Source organism: Ziziphus jujuba, chromosome 4 (genome assembly GCF_031755915.1).
Source record: "Ziziphus jujuba cultivar Dongzao chromosome 4, ASM3175591v1".
Taxonomy (NCBI): domain Eukaryota; kingdom Viridiplantae; phylum Streptophyta; class Magnoliopsida; order Rosales; family Rhamnaceae; genus Ziziphus; species Ziziphus jujuba.
The window spans coordinates 32,266,648-32,283,933 of NC_083382.1; the positions used below are offsets into that span (position 1 = coordinate 32,266,648).

General features: G+C 30.3%; 3 protein-coding genes across 3 annotated transcripts; 2 read left to right on the forward strand and 1 right to left on the reverse strand.

Annotated features, from left to right (window-relative positions):
* Nucleotides 1–451: 451 nt before the first annotated feature.
* LOC107415207 (cystinosin homolog) lies at nucleotides 452–3,085 on the forward strand. Its single transcript, XM_016023493.4, has 8 exons — nucleotides 452–673; nucleotides 809–941; nucleotides 1,411–1,500; nucleotides 1,607–1,731; nucleotides 2,105–2,147; nucleotides 2,235–2,352; nucleotides 2,451–2,500; nucleotides 2,670–3,085. The coding sequence occupies exons 1-8, from the start codon at nucleotides 555–557 to the stop codon at nucleotides 2,844–2,846; spliced, it is 855 nt and encodes a 284-aa protein (XP_015878979.2). The 5' UTR covers nucleotides 452–554; the 3' UTR covers nucleotides 2,847–3,085.
* Nucleotides 3,086–4,065: 980 nt separating this feature from the next.
* Nucleotides 4,066–6,482, forward strand: LOC107415208 (cystinosin homolog). Its single transcript, XM_016023494.4, has 8 exons — nucleotides 4,066–4,433; nucleotides 4,595–4,727; nucleotides 4,922–5,011; nucleotides 5,133–5,257; nucleotides 5,531–5,573; nucleotides 5,712–5,829; nucleotides 5,920–5,969; nucleotides 6,104–6,482. Exons 1-8 carry the CDS (start codon nucleotides 4,081–4,083, stop codon nucleotides 6,245–6,247), a joined length of 1,056 nt encoding a protein of 351 aa, XP_015878980.3. The 5' UTR covers nucleotides 4,066–4,080; the 3' UTR covers nucleotides 6,248–6,482.
* An 8,549-nt stretch (nucleotides 6,483–15,031) lies between these two features.
* Nucleotides 15,032–16,583, reverse strand: LOC107415213 (probable leucine-rich repeat receptor-like protein kinase At1g35710). The gene is made up of 2 exons (XM_016023500.4): nucleotides 16,412–16,583; nucleotides 15,032–15,647 (listed from the first exon to the last, which is right to left on the reverse strand). The coding sequence occupies exons 1-2, from the start codon at nucleotides 16,581–16,583 to the stop codon at nucleotides 15,277–15,279; spliced, it is 543 nt and encodes a 180-aa protein (XP_015878986.4). The 3' UTR covers nucleotides 15,032–15,276.
* Nucleotides 16,584–17,286: the final 703 nt, after the last annotated feature.

The following is a 17,286-nucleotide window of genomic DNA, read 5'->3' on the forward strand; positions in this document are numbered from 1 at the left end:
AGAAACGAAACACGAAAATCCCACTTCGAATTATCCAGTTGTTATACATTACAAGGAATGACGAGATTATTTACCCATAAGAAAAAAAAAAAAAAAAAAAAAAAGAGGAGAAAATAGAGCCAAAAGAGGTTAGCAGAAAATAACGACAATAACGTAATCTCAACTAAAACGAATGTGGACGTATAGTTGGGTTTTGTTCATTCAAAAAAAAAAAAAAAAAAAAACAAAAGGCCAAATATCCGAAACAGTTTGCGTCCACGTGGACGAGTAGGGGATGTGTTTGGCTTCATCAGGCTTAGTTGGCGAAACTGGATTGAAAGGTTAAGAGGCAAATCAACGATATATTGGCATGGGCAAACAAAGCCCATTGAAATTTGTTGTTTGACTTTTCCCCTGAATGTGATCCTCCTCTCTTCTTGTGTGCTAGGCAACAAAATTATTTATTGTTTTATTTTTTATTTTTTTTTATTAATTCAATTCATAGTCTCAGTCTCTCCGGGAACAGAGCGAAAAACGACCCAGACCCAGAGACTGAAAGAGAGAATCAGAAAGCTATGGCTTCCTGGAATTCGATTCCTCTGGAATTGACATACGAAGTTCTGGGTTGGATCGCTTTTGCTTCTTGGTCTATTAGTTTCTACCCACAAGTCATCTTGAATTTCCGCCGAAAAAGGTACTTCCTTTTTATTTTATTTTATTTTTCCCCCAAAAAGATTGGATTTTTTTGTTTTCGACTTTGTTCTTACCCATCAATTTAATCTCTTTTTTTTTTTTTTTTAATAAATTTTCTCTGGGATTGGGCGTGTAGTGTTGTGGGGTTGAATTTTGATTTCGTGGTGCTGAATTTGACGAAGCACTCCTCCTATCTCATATACAACGCCACCCTTTACTTTAGCTCCGCCGTTCAAAAGCAGTACTTGGAGAAGTATGGCTATGGAGAGGTTTGTGTTTCTGGCTTTCGGTTCATAAAGAAACAGTTTTATTGTATAATCTGCGCTCAGTAGTTGTTTACAATCATGTATGCTTGTTGATGAATATAGAAGTAAAATGCTAGTTGGAGGATATCGAACAATTTAGTTTGAGCTTAAATAACACCTTGTTTAAATTGCCTTCCCTTGCCCTACATAACTCTAAAAGGGGTAATTTAATTGTTTTTTTTTAATTATTTTTTTATGTGTTTTGAATGCGTTAGAATGGCTAAACATGAATAGGCTATATATATATATATATATTCTAATTAATCGCCTGCAAAATCAAATCTAAATTCGGTACAGGGTATAGCCTTTGCATGATAAAAGAAGGATGCAAAATATCAAGCTAGTTTGGTGTATTTCTTGCATAAAGCAAAAATTTCTGTCACTAGTTCCTTTTTGTCTTTCTTTTTCTTATATGAGCTATTATTGATCGCAGATGATACCCGTGGCAGCAAATGATGTTGCTTTCTCGGCTCATGCTGTTCTATTGACAGCAATTACCTTGTTTCAAATTGCAATTTATGAAGTAAGTGATTTTTCACTTCACTAAGTTTTATGTGATTCTTCTGTGGTATAGTTTGAAAAGCCTGATATCGTTTTGAATTTTGCATTCTTTTGGTGGATTTGTGTAGCGAGGACCTCAAAAAGTCTCAAAGATTACTATTGCAATTGTTTCTGCTGTATGGTTAGGAGCTGGAGTCTGTGTTTTCATTGCTTTGCCGAACCATTCTTGGCTTTGGTTGATCTCTGTATTCAAGTAAGATGATAATCTCTTAAATCTTTGTGTTTTAGTCTTTAGTGTCTTACTTTCCTATTATTTCCTTCTTGTTGGAATGTTTCGAAAGTCATGATTTTTAGCCCATCTTTTATCTTGGTACTTCTTCTTTAGTTGTAATTCTTCTTCTTCTCTATATCTACCACACTAATTAATCGAAACCCTGCTCAATTTGGTTACTTGATGGGTTAGCATCGTCATAAATAGCTGTGCAGAATGTAACTTTTACTTTCATTCTTTTCGCTTAGAGAGCAGAAACAAAGTTTACTTTCCTGTTCTGCTTTGTAAATGTACCTTGATATGAAACTGTGCGGTTAAATTTCCTTTGGAACTAAATTGAGATCAATTGTTACAGCTCAATCCAAGTCTTCATGACACTCATCAAATATATTCCTCAGGTAGGAATTCCCTATCCCTTTTGAGTTTTTCTATTACCACCTTAACAAGCTACATGTTTTGTTTTTGAAAAATATTTTGTAATATAGGCAATCATGAACTTCACGAGGAAAAGTACAGACGGATTCAGCATTGGCAACATTTTGCTTGATTTTACGGGAGGGATAGCAAATTATTTACAAATGGCTGTGCAGTCTATAGATCAAAGTTTGACATCTTTCCTCAACCAAATTGTTATTTCCATATGATGTTATGCATTCTGTGCTATTTCTTCTAAACTTGCGAACATTTTTTTTTTCTCTCAGATTCTTGGGTGAACTTTTATGGAAACATAGGGAAGACCCTGCTATCTTTGGTATGGGATTTCTTCCTCGATTCTCACTTATTTTTTATCAATTCAAGACCGGTGTGAAACATTCATTCATCAGTATCTAGCATCATTCTTTTTTCCATTTAATGTATATTTTCAATAGTCAATTAGTTGCTAACACAGTATTCTTCTTTCATGAAATACACTGTTGCAGATATCTATATTCTTCGACCTTCTTTTCATGTGTCAACATTACTTACTGTATCCTAAGAACAGAGCACTTATACCTCTTATAAGCAGCAAGGATGGCAAAGAACCGCTTATTAAGCCGTCTTCTTCTGATCAACCAAAGCCTGAAAATGTGGATCACCCACAGCTAGAAAATGTATGAGGCTCAGGTTGGGTTTCATGATGGATATCGGCTTCATGTTTTTGTAATATAAAATCAATTTGAAGTCTTTGGGAAATTGCTTGCAATCCTTGCACGTTTTTTATATACAGAAAATGGTTGAATTTACCACATAGTTTGGAGCATTTGAAATTGCCCAAAAATTGTAAAACATTTAGTTTTGTAAGAAAGTATTTACTTTAAAAGGTATTATAACAATTTCTTTGATGTTATAAGATTTACATGTTTTCTGTGCAAAAGAAAAGAAGAAAAGAAAATTTGATGTTATTCTTTATTAGATTAACATGTTTTCTATCCAAAAGAAAAAGAAAATTTAACAGCGAAAAAGACACCGAAACAAACTACATGATATACATTCGTTGTTTCATTTACTTCCTACCATAACTATACTCCTAAAAAGAAAGAGGAAAGGCTTTACACAACAAGTAAAGGTCCCAACAGGATAGACGACAGATATTATTATTATTATTACTTTTTTAAAAACAAAAAATTGATTGGATTATAATTAATCTAATTTGACGAGACACAGTGGAGTTGAAAGAGAGAACCTTGTTTTCAAGATGAATTGTATTATTGACTATGACTTGAAAAGGCAAGCCCCTGCTTAAACTCTTAAAAAAGGATAGAGAAAAAATGCCAGAGTAATGAATGAAGCTTTATTAATGAAGCAACAACTTCACCCTTTTGTCTCATTTATAGAGAAATAAATACATGATCCTGCATTTAGAAAAGTCTTAATATGGGTAATTCTCGTTCGAAGGAAGGGCTTATTTGGAGACTTGGTAATGGTTGTTGTAAGGTTAAGTTCTTGGAGGATATTTAGTGTTCTAAAGTCTCCTCTAAAGAACTGGAGTGTTGATGATTTAAATCATGATTGGAATTTAAAGGTTGCTGATATGATTAAAGGAGGGGGTTGGGGATATGAATATTCTTGGGAATATGATTCAAAGTGAGGTGATTCAAGAGTTTCTTAGTATACCTATGTCTCTGGCTCAATCTGTGGAAGTGTGGAGTAATTTGGAAGTTAAGACTGCCCAGGGTCTCCCCCCCCCCCCCCCCCCCCCCCCAAAAAAAAAAAAAAAAAAAAGGAATAAAAAATATCTTTGAAAAAGGAGGAGGAAAAGGCTTTTACAACAAGTAAAAGGTTGCAAGAGGACGACATATTCAATGTAGTTGAAAAGAGAGAACGTTGTTTTCAAGATAAATTACATTGACTATGACTTTTAAAGGTAAACCCCCGCTTGCATTAAAAGTTTTGAACAGACCCACTAATCCAACGGTCCATATTAATTATGAAGATGAAAGGAGTGAGGTCAGCAAAAATGGTGTCAACAAAAACACAGTTCAAAATGTATGTGGATGCATTATTGTTTTTCTTCATCATATTTGGATTCGTTGTGTTGTTAACCCTGGCACACAGTGGGTAGTGAGGAAAACAGAGCAAAATCAAATGGCATCATGGAATTCGATTCCACTGGAAATCACGTACAGAGTTTTCGGTTGGATTGCTTTTTTTTGTTGGGCTGTTGGTGGCTACCCACAAGTCATCTTGAATTTCCGTAGAAAAAGGTATTTCAGTAACAGATTTTTTTTTTTTTTTTTTTTTTTTTGGTCTCCCTTTCCTGTTCTTTTATTCTGTTCTTCCACACATGGATGTAATCACATCTTCTCACTTAGTTTCTTCAAACCTTTTGTTGGTGTTTGGGAACTGATTGTTGTGAGCTTATTAGTGTTGTGGGGTTGAACTTTGATTTTGTGGTGCTGAATTTGACGAAGCACTCCTCCTATCTCATATACAATGCCACTCTCTACTTTAGCTCCACTGTTCAAAACCAGTACTTGGAGAAGTATGGCTTCCAACAGGTTTGTTTGTGTTTCCCGCCATTCAATTCCTTTTTCTCATTTCTTGGGCTATGAATTTGACAGCTATATGATAGCGGGTAGGCAATATTTTAGGTTCATTAAGATTGATTATATTCGATGATGATGAAAAAATGTAGACTTGAGAGATTTTTTTTTTTATGATAATTCATTGAGTTGTATGTTGTTTTTGGCAGATGATACCCGTGGCATTAAATGATGTCATTTTCTCAGCTCATGCTGTTCTCTTGACGATAGTTGGCTTGTTTCAAATTGCAATTTATGAAGTAAGTGTTTTCACTCACTCTTTCAATCCAAGTTAATTATCATTTTGTCAGTATATTTATTATATTGTCATAGTTTTGAATTTGTGCTTTCTTCCTTGTGCTGATGGCGGCTTTTGAGTAGCGCGGAGCTCAGAGAGTCTCCAAGATTAGTATTGCAATTGTTGGTGCTGCATGGTTTATGGCTGGGGTTTGTTTTTTCATAGCTTTGCCGACACATTCTTGGCTTTGGCTCATCTCCATTTTTAAGTAAGATCCATGAGAGTTAATTTTCTATCATTTTTTTTTTTTATTATTATTATTATCTGGGGGCTTCTAAAACCATTGAACTTTGGCTTGGCCTGTCATATCCCCTATATCTTGCTTCAAAATAGTGCCTTATCTGGTAATTGAGAGGGAGCAAAAAAAAAAAAAAAGTACCTGTATTTACCTATTCCTGTTATACTAATATAATTCTTCGACATTGAAATGTGTGGATTAAATTTGGTTTCAAATAATGATGATTGATCAATTAATCTGCAGCTCAATCCAAGTTTTTATGACACTCATCAAGTATATTCCCCAGGTCAGAACAATCTTGTCCTTTCGATATTTCCATATTCAGTGGGATGTTACTATTGGATATAACCTATATGCAATTCCTTCCAAAGTAGACCGTCTTAAGTTAGACACTGTGTTTGAATGAGACATTAATGAAATATAGGCATTGATGAACTTCATGCGGAAGAGCACGACTGGATTCAGCATCGGCGGCATCTTGTTTGATTTTTCTGGAGGCGTGACAAATTTTTCACAGATGGCTGTGCAGTCTATAGATCAAGGTTTGTTATATTTCCTCAATCAATTCACACTTCTCCATACGATGTTATGCTTTTCACATAATGTATTTTCAAACTGGTTAACTTTTTCAGGTTCTTGGGTGAACTTGTATGGGAATGTAGGCAAGACAATGATATCTTTGGTATGGATTCTTACATGCAATATGTTTCTTTCTTTAGCAAATTTTCAGAATTATGTTTTGTCATGCTCTTGCTAGTTGATCGCTCGATAGAACTAGTCCGTAGTTTCTAACAACCTTATTCTTTACCCTTGCAGATATCTATTTTTTTTGACCTTATTTTCATGGCTCAGCATTACTTGCTATATTCTTCCAATAGGGCACTGATCCCGCCTCCTAAAAGCAGCAAGGAAGTAGAGCCACTGGTCAAGTCTTCTTCTGATCATTTGGAAAACGTCTGAGGCTTTGGTTGTGGTTCCACTTCATATTTTTCCATGTAAAGATCAGATATGTTTTTGGAAATATGGTGGCCATTTTACTTCTGTGTTGGGGAAGGTCATTTGCTTTAAAAGGATTGTATACTTGAAAGAACCTCTATTTTTGCGTATAGAAAAATAATTAAGTTCTGTGTAAACACTATATAGTTTGTAAGTAAAAATAGTACTTATTATAAGGCAATAAAAATAATATGTACCACTTTTTTGTTGTTGCTGTATAATGTAATATCTAATAGATTTACAGAGAAACCGAATGGATTCCAAAAAACACACATTTTAGGCACCAAAAACAACCAAAAAAAAAAAAGATGCTTATTTGTCTTCTATGCTAGAAAAAGAGATTGTTACACATAAGGTTCTAGGAAGCTGACAGTGGAGGACAGGAAGAAGAATGGAGATGAATGATCTAAAGCAGTCGCAATAATCCAAAGGGTTCATATTAGAGTCCTGGTACCAGTAATGGGAAGTTGTTCAAGTGAGATGGTCAGCAAAAAATGGCTGCAGCAGCTACGCAACAATCCAGAAAAAGTATTCCAAAGAATTTGTCTGTATAAACAGCCATTGTTCATTCCTTTTGTTGAAATGATAATCAACAAAAACTGTCCTCACTGCAACCTAAAAAGAATGATGGAAAAGATCAATCGGGCTTGGTATTTTTATTTACAGTGCCAAGTTTATAAGTCACATAATTTTGTATCTATTAATTATTCTTTTTATTGAATGAATATGTTTTTTTAATATAAATATATTTCTTATTACTTAAATGAATATATATTAACTCAAAATCACAGTTGCAGATATCTATTTTCTTTGACCTTGTCTTCTTGTGTCAACATTTGTTGCTATGTCCTACCAAAAAAGCATTGATCCCTCGTAAAAGCAGTTGGGAAAGCAAGCGGCCACTTGTCAATTCTTCCCCTAGTCACCCCTAACACATTTATTTGTTTTGTTTATTTTGAAGCAAACACGAATATCTTTAACATTTTTTTATAAATATTTTTTTGATATATAATGTGTGTATATATATATATATTATTGTGTGAGGCATCTTTTTCCAAGTAAATGGCACAGAAGTACACAATATAACACCATTGCAGAACACTTATTGCAAGATAGTATGATATATAATAATATCTAAAATTAACCTAAAAAAGGTGTAAAATTGTCCGAAAGAGATTGGTATTTATGTATTCAGTCGTAAATGAACAGATAATATATATGAGATCCTAACAATGGAAACAGAAAAGGAGGGGGAATTAATAATAATAAAAATACTGCATAACACTAAATTATCAAAATCGAAAAAGGAGTTTAGCTAGACTTCTTTTCTAATAATGTGAATGAAACAAATTTAAAGTTTATTTATGAGGTGGAATATCTGATTTCAAAGGGAAAAAAAAAAAAACCAATGATAATAATAATGTAAATTAATTAATTAATATTTTTAAGTAGTGAGAAGCAGGGCCGGCTTAAGGCCAATGCCTAGGGCCCCATTTTATGGGGGCCAAAAAAAAAAAAAAAATATATATATATATATATATGTATTTATTAAATAGAAATTGGGGCAAAAAAAAATTATATATATATATATATATTTATTAAATAGAAATTGGGGCAAAAAAAAATTTATATATATATATATATATATGTATTTATTAAATAGAACAGTTATAAAAATATTCTAAATCATTTCTAATTAATTATTTTATTTGGGATGAATTCTAATGGACCATTTATTGTGATAATTATCTTTAGTTATTTTTATTTTTGAAAATAACATCATTTATTTTTAATTATTAAATTTGTTTCGTAATGTATGAATTTATTATTTTGTGTTAATATAGTTTCAGTGCAAAAAAAATTTTTAAAATTAAAATTAATAAAATTTTATTTATGTTCAACTATGTTTTCACATAACTTAATAATTTAATCATTTTATTAATTAAAAAAATTATTATAAAATTTTGAATATAAACATTTAATTAGCAACTTTAGATTAAAAAACCAAAAAAAAAAAAAAAAAAAAACACGGTCATGGTGAGAAGAGTATTTTAAAAAACGTGGACCTGAAAAGTGTGAGCTTGAAGGGAACAGGCTTTGGTAAAAATCGTGTTTGCAATAATGCATACTTGTCAAACAAGTAATTAAAGTTTGTATCATCCAAGAATTCTATTTAATAAAAAAAGTATAAAAATAAAGGCTGGGTAATACTAGCCGGAAGAGTGTATATATACACATACATACTAAGCCAAAGATAGTCTTAGAAAAGTCTCAAAATAATGAATATGATCTTCACTGCCATGTCTGCCTTATTCTCCCAAGAAATCTTCAAAGAAAGGTTATTTGTCTGCCTTATTTGGCTGCTTCCTCTTCATCAAAGATTTCTTGGGTGGGATAAGGGAGAGATTCCATAGAAGACAACGATGAAAGATTTGGCTTCCTCTTGAATGAGAAATCTTCAAAGAAAGGTTGTTATTTGGCTGCTTCATCTTCATCAAAGATTTCTTTGGTGGTGTAAGGGAGAGATTGCAGAGAAGACAAATGATGAAAGATTTGGCTACCTCTTCCATTAAACTCTTTTCTTGTTTTTATTTTTTGTTTATTTTTTTGGTTTTTTAAATTCTAAAAGCAGAATGAGAATATCGACAAACTTTGGTTTTATTTTTTTATTTTTTATTAAGTTATTATTGCAGTGGAATTGTAATAGTTAAAACTCATATAATAAGGTAAGGAATTCACTAGCCACTAATGGTTATTTTATTTGGCTACTTATGAGAAAGAATTGACTTCTTTTCCATTCAACTTTTTTATTTTATTTTTATAAATATTTTTATCTGTTTTTTAGTTTGCTTCCTTTCCTTCAATTAGGGTGAAAAATTGGCAAATACGAATTTATGGAACTAATGGTACTTGATCGTTTAAATTCTCAATTCGTAGCCCATGATTACTACGCGGTCTATCAAAAATATTTTAACTTGTGTGAATCTACAGGTTGTGGGTTATTATTACCAACAGTGATGATGATGATGATGCATTAAGCTTTTGTACTGTGGGTTTTTTGTTGGATCAGCTAGAAAGAGACGAAGATTGGTGAAACATTGTTTTATCCTACTTTTTGTTTTAATATTTGCAATTCTTTTATGTTTTCAAAATTGTACAACTTGAATAAAAATTATATTCACTAAAAATTTAATTTGTTTTAATTCTATTGGTTTGAAAAACAAAATTAATCGTCCAAATAATTTAAAAAAGGGCGCCTACATAACAATAACAATCCAGAGAGAAAGCAAACAAATGTGGTCGTATAATTGGCATTGTTCATTTTTGTGTCATCTACGGAATTGGGAACACAGCCCAAGAAAAAACAAAAAAAATAAAAACAGTTTGAAAACTGTTCAACAAATGGCATTGTGGCTTTATAAATTGCCATGGTTCATTCCTTTTGCTGAAATGAGAATCAACAAAAACTGTCCTCATTTAAACTTAAAAGGATGGAAAAGATCGATCTGGTTTGGTATTTCTTGGATAAATTATATTTCTTATACATAATTTGAAAGAATCTCTATTTCTGTTCTTGGAATTAAAAGCATCAAGTTGTGTAATTTAGTGATTCCCATAATGTCTAAACATTTATAATGTTTGTAAGAATTACATTTATTCTAAGGCAATAGAAAATAATTTGTACCCTTTATTTGATGCGACTATATTATGTAATATCTACTAAAGTTACAAGTTTCCTTATCCAAGACAAACCAAGAAAAAAGAATCAATGAGAAACTGTGGATTCCAAAAGCATACTTCTACATTAGGCACCAAAAGCGAAACTAAATCCCAGAGAATATGGTTGTATAACTTGCCATTATTCATTACTTTGGTAGAGATGAGAATCAACAGAAACTGTCCCTCACTGCAACTATAAGATCAATGGCCACCGACATTCGAGAGTGCTCACTGTCAGTTATGTACCCATCTTTCAGAGCCCACATCCAAATCAAATTAAATTAAAAAGTTAAAAAAAAAAAAAAAAAAACACTTGAAAGAGAATGAGCTTGAATATCATTTTGAAGAGGGTGAATATGGATAAATCTAAGGTAGTGCACAAAATTATGTGCATAACAATGTGTGATATTATTGTCAAAAAGTGGCATAGCTAATTTGCAGCACTTTTGGTCTCTTTTTATTTTTTTATTTTTATGTTATCATTGGGAACTGTGAATAGAGCAAAACACACAAACACGAACATGATAGCAACATAGAACTCCAATCCGATGAAAATCACCTGTAAAGTTCAGGGCTGGATTGCTTTTGCTCTCTGGTCTTTGAGTTTGTACCCACAAGTCATCTTAAACTTTCGTAGAAAAAGGTCATTCCTACCTTCAACACAAAATATTTTAAAAAAAAAAAAAATTTAAGGTGCCAAGTTTATAAGTCACATAATTTTGTATCTATTAATTGTTCTTTTTATCGAATGAAAATGTTTAATAGTTACTTAAATAAATTTCTATTAACTCAAAATTCACTGTTGCAGATATCTAGTTTCTTTGTCCTTGTCTTCTGTTCAACATTTCTTGCTATATCCTACCAAAAGATCATTGATCCCGTGTAAAAGCGGTTAGGAAATCAAGCAGCCATATGTCAATTCTTCACCTAGTCATCCTAACACAATATGTTTTGTGTTTATTATAAAGCAGATGCAAATATATTTAACATTGTTTATAAATGTTTTTTGATATATATATATTTTACAAGTGTTAAGCCCATGCCATTATGCATGGGAATTGTAATTGAAATAGATAATTTTAATAATTATCAATAAAAATTAATTAATTGTAATCAAATTGAATATTAAAATATTATATAAATAGCATTGCACAAATAAAATTTTTAATTGGAATATATGTAAATTTTAAAAATTATAAATTAATATAATTTTTTAATCTTTTGTCATAATAAGTATAATAATTACTTTTAGATAACCATTAATTTTGCATACAAATTCACTTGTAAATATGCTTAAGTTTCTTTTATTTGAAAAAGGAAAAAAGCATACATCAAACCCGTCCAATAATACATATAAATAAGATTATTACTCAACATTTAAAATAATTATGGATGCAATAACTTATAGTTTTGAAACACAATATCAATTAACTTGCTCATTTTTCCATAAGATTCTTAATGCTTAGAATTGTCTTTGACAAAAACCTTTTCAAGAATATTTTCAAACAAAAATGTCAAAAAAATATCAATTTTAAAAGCATAAATAATTGATAATCAACTTTATATTTACCAAACAATTTATATTCATCATATTTAATAGTACTTAAAATATTGGCAAATAATTTAAAGATAAAATTTTATATTAGAAAATCTTCATCTATAACATCTACAACATTAGATTTTTGCATAACATCTATATTTGTGTCAATATTTTTTTCTATACTTTTCTTTTCTTCCTTTTTTTTTTTCCACTTTTTCTCTTCCTTGTATTTTTTAACTTTTTCCATTATTTTTCCAACATCTTTTTCTTTTTTGGTTTCTCTCTCTATTTATAGAGTTGTAAGATTTTGATAAAATATGATTTTAAATTTCATTTTTTTAATTCAATTTTTGACTTTAAATTTTGATTTGAAATTTATATTTTGAAATATAAATTTAAAATATAAGTTTATCTCTCTTTCAAAATATAAATTTCAAATATACCTTATTTTTCATGTAAAAGATTTAATTTACTTAGATAAAAAATTTGATTTAAATGGAATAATTGTATTTTCATTGGTCTTTTCTGTTATCTTATATATATATATATATATAAAGAATTTGATTTAAATGGAATAATTGTATTCTCATAAGTCTTTTCTATTATCTTACATATATATATATATATATATATATTAATTTTAGGGATATTTCCTTTCATATATATATTTTAAAAATATTTTTAATAAAACAATTATTTTCATTAAATTTTATAGCTCATTATTTCTATTTATAGTTATTTATATCATATATAGAATATCTTACCTTATAGATATTGGTCAAATCATGTATATATATATATATATATATATATATCTATATGTGTGTGTGTGTGTATTTATGATTAATAAAATTCATGCCTTGGCATATTTTTCTTAAAAATCTTCGATTATCTTTTATATTGACATTAAAACTATAAGTAATTATCAGTTTTTAAAATTTAAATTTAATAAATATCATTATAGTTCAAGTTTATCCATTTTTTTATCAAGCATACAATAATATAATTATAAAAATAACTAGATAGTAGAATAATTATTTAATAATATTATCATTAATAGTAGGATAATTATTTAATAATATTATCATTTTTGTTAAAAATATAAAATTAGCATGGCATAGCAATCAAGATTGAAGATTAAATAATATTACAAAAATTAACTCAGTCATAATTACAAATTAAATTGATGATTATTAGTTTTATACAATTTTCATTATATTGTATAATTACCAAAAAAAAAAAATTTACATTACCTTAAATCCTAAACCCATAATCTAAAAATATTTAATTATACTTTTAAATATGAAATCCACATTTTATATAGAATCGATTTTAAATTGCTCCACATTATTAAAATATTGTCATATATATACATATAAATATATATATATATATATATATATAAAAGTACATTTTGAGCACCTTTTGAAAAATGTTGAAAAAATGCATTATCCATTTTAAATTTATGATAAAAACATCAATTTCATTATTAATTATCATATATTAATTTTATTATTTTATAATAAAATTACATTTATTACACATCCATATATAAATATATATTAGCATATGGAGTTTTTGTGTAAAATATCTTTGATAATAAATAAATATTTTATTATATACATGTGTTTTTTTTATCTTATTTTTAAAAAAAATTGAAAAAGAAATCAAATAAGAAGGAAAAAAGTTCCTTTTGCCGTTACATCACCAAAAATAAAATCTCCCTGCCCACATATTATGGAAATTTTTAAAAATCAAAGTCAAATTTTCTATTCCAAACTTTATGAAAATTGTGTAATTTTTATTTGTAGAAATATTACTTTTGTAAATCATTTGTGGAAATATTATTTACATAAATTATGCTTAAACCGGTGTACATGTTATTGCAAAGATTTATAACCAAATCTTGATAATACCCACATGTTATGGAAATTTTCAAAAATCAAAATCATATTATTCCTTTCAAGTTTTATTAAAACCGTGAAAATTTTCAAATAATTTTATTTTTGAACTTTAATTTTTTTATAATGTTTTTGGAAGGAAATAAAATGAATATAAGGATGATATATGGCAATAATATTTTAAGATTGTGGTATATTTAGACAATTTTATTTTTTGAATTTTAATTTTTTTTGATACTTTTGAAGGAAAATAAAATGAACATGAAGATAACATGTAGCAAAAATTTTTACTCATTATCTTACTTTTATATATTACTAATATTAATTCCATGCAATGTACGGTATAGATATCTGATAGTTGATTATTTCGAAAATGATTAATAATAATTAATTATATTTAATTCAACTTAAATTGATTAATTATATTATTTTTGACGAATAAAGATCAAGCCTAAATTTTTATTATACTTGTTGATCATCTAGATAGAACTTGTGGGTTCATGAGCTGCGCATAAATGTTTCGAGAGCTGCCTCTCCATGGCTATAGGCAACACATTTTCAGTTGTGACTAAAATATAGATAGGCTTTACAATTGACAACAATCACAAAATTATATTAAATAGAAAAGTCAAGTTTTGTTTCGTTTATCCTTTCTAAGGCTAGTCTAACTAAATTTTCAATATTTGTTAAAAAATTATTTTAAATGGGATAATTAAAAAAAGAAAAAAGAACAAAAAGAATGAGGAAGAGTATAATCAAAACAGAACGATATTTAAATTAAAGTTTGTTTAGGCATATATAAGATTGACTACAAGAAAAGAAAACAATCATTAATAATGATTTACTTACTAGTAAAATCGTTTACTTTAAATGATGAAATACTATTTAGGATAATGATTCGCACATTGGAATTAAAAAAATATAAAATAACGATAGTTTGATGACGATGTCTATTATAAATAGTGATCTACATTGTTAGCAAACAAGTTAATTACCATTGTCATAATTTTTCTGCCGTTTGTTGTTTGATTCATTTGCATGAATGTTGGTGCTTGACCCATCTATGTCGTCTAATCTTCCATGCAGACTTCTTTTTGGTATGCAAAAACTTTTTCATAGGGAAGAAAATCACTAAACTAGTTAGATCATCTTTATTTTATTTTTTTATTTAAATATTGGAAATAAAGAAATTTAAACTCAAAATCTTTGTTTCAAAAAGTATTATTGCCAGCAGCCTGTTCATAAATGGACAACAAAACTTCACTTTTGCATTCAACTAAGCCCAACTCTTTTTGTTTCTCTTTTGTACAAGACACTTTATTTGATGGAAAGACTCGAGGCAGTATTTAATTTAAAAGAAATTTTGTAGAGGAGAGATTTGAATAAAGTGTTGACCAATAAGTATAGATTTTTATTTATTGAAGTTATAAGGCTGTTATGTGATTTATATGTTTGTTTTGGTAGGGATTTATTTTTTCCTTTATCAAGACGTAAATCTTACTTAGCATTGATATTGTGTATAGATTTAGTGATAATGTTGACTGGTTGAAGGTTTATGGATAAAAACCGGACATTTACCCAAAAAAAAAAAAAAAAACAGGACCAAATTTTAAAACATAACTTGATGGACACTTCCAATAAAAATATAAAACAAAAAGAAAAAGAGAAGCCTAACTACATGCTTCATGTGGATATTGGGGCCGTCAGTTACAGGTCATTAAATGGGCCCAATGCTTGTTTAAAAAGAAGCCCAATTGTATCTAGTGGAGATAGATCCTTGTAACAAGACAAAATCATCATTCAACCGAATTAATTGTAAGCAACCGATTAATTTAGTGATCCAGATAGACTTGTGGGTTCATGAGCTGCCCAACTGAGATATCATGAAAGCACTTGGCAAAGGGTGTGCTGCAAGCAAGAAACTCTTTAGACAGACTCTGCATGGTTGGTCGACGCTTTGGGTTGGCCTGTAAACATGCAAATGCAATTGTTGAAACAAGCATGACATCCCGGATAGCCGAACGACTTCTTGGGGGCGGTAGACGTTGGTCTAATATTTCAATAAGCAGTAGACTTTGCGTGGAAGATGATGTTAATGATGACAGCAACTCTTTCGGATGCTTTCCCATTAGTGTTTCAAGTGCCACCACTCCAAAGCTATAAACATCGCATTTTTCAGTCACAGACAACGTATAGGCAAGCTCTACAATTGAAATCAATAATAAAAATATGAGATAAAATTCAAATAATCTTGTCTGAGCTCTACTCATTTCTTAACAACATTTTAATATAACAAATTAGACTTTGTAAATGTAAAATGAAAAGATAAAAAAAAATATTAAAGAATTTGATAAACAAATTAGACAAAATATAACTGGTTTTACTTCCTTTAAAGATGAAAAATAAAGGATCAATATTGGCTTAGAAAGCTCTAGAATTAACTAGTATTTTTGATATACTTGGTCGGCAAGAAAAGCATTAGAATTTGTGAAAAAATATCTAAAATTGAGAATGAGATCAAGGCATAGTGGAGAAGTCTAGAAGATGTAAGAGTCAGCTAAGCAACCGACAATAGCAAGTATGAAAGGAAGCTTTGGCTTCTATGCCTAGTGAGCTACTCAATTAAGTAGAGTAGGCTCCTAGAAAGAGAGAGCTCTCATGTGTCAGTAAAGTATGTTAGAGTCAAGGGAGTTCCAAGGAGCCTCTCGTTAGTGTGAGTGAGAGCAAGTTTAGGAAGAGTGATAAGTGGTGTCCAAATATAGTGGGTTAATGTGGGTCTGGTTTAGGATGTCCTAGATGGCTATAGTAATATATATGGAAAGGTCTTGTGAAAGTTATTTGATATAATATGAGTTATTATTTTTCTTCAACAAAAAAATAACAAAATATTAAGTACAAGAAAATATAAAAAGAACTACTAATACAAGCAAATATAAAAAGAATTACTAATAAGAAGCACAAACTTGCCTGGAGCAATATATCCATATGTGCTGGCAATTATGGTTTGATTTGATGAATCTGGAGCAAGGAGTTTAGCTGTGCCAAAATCAGAAACAACAGCCTCCAGTTCCGAGTTGAGTAAAATGTTGTTGCTGGTTACATCCCGATGAACAATTGGTGGACTGCAATCATGATACATGTGTGAAGTCCAGCCGCACCACCACTGCACCGACAGTGTGAAGACTGCACAGCCACCATTTTTGACACCACTGCACCGACAGTGTGAAGACTGCACAGCCACCATTTTTGACAATGGCCATTGCTGCACCGAAAATGGATTGCTCAACAATTGTGGGCTACTGTCAGAAGCTGTTGAAGATTGTGGCCATGCAACCGACTTTGTAAGCCTATAAATAGGCTCCATCCCGTTGCATGCAAGCAAGCCAAGAGAGCACGCTCAATATTATCCCAAGTGAGGAATATTGAGAGAAAACTCCGAGAGAGAGAGTGTTTAAGTTCCAGAGAGAGCTTGAGAGAAGAGTGAGCAATTCCAGAGAGAATTTGAGAGTGTAGAGAGAGGTTCCACGTGAGAATCCTCCATGAGAGAAGTTTTTATTTTTGTATTCTATTTCTAAGAGATTAATAGAATTCTTTTTATTTTTCTTCTCATATTTCTTCTCTAAAGTGGTCAGAGAACCACAACAAGTGGTATCAGAGCTCCAGGTCGAGAGCTTGGGTTCAAAATTTGAAGAAACAGAGCCACTGTTCTTCAAGTTGGTGTTTCGAAAAGTTGCTCAAATAATTAATTTGACAATACCAGGTGAAAGTACCCGACGAGAAGAGAACACACAAGTTCGCCGGAGAGAAAGATAGCGTTCCACGCGCCCGCACGCGCCGCCTGA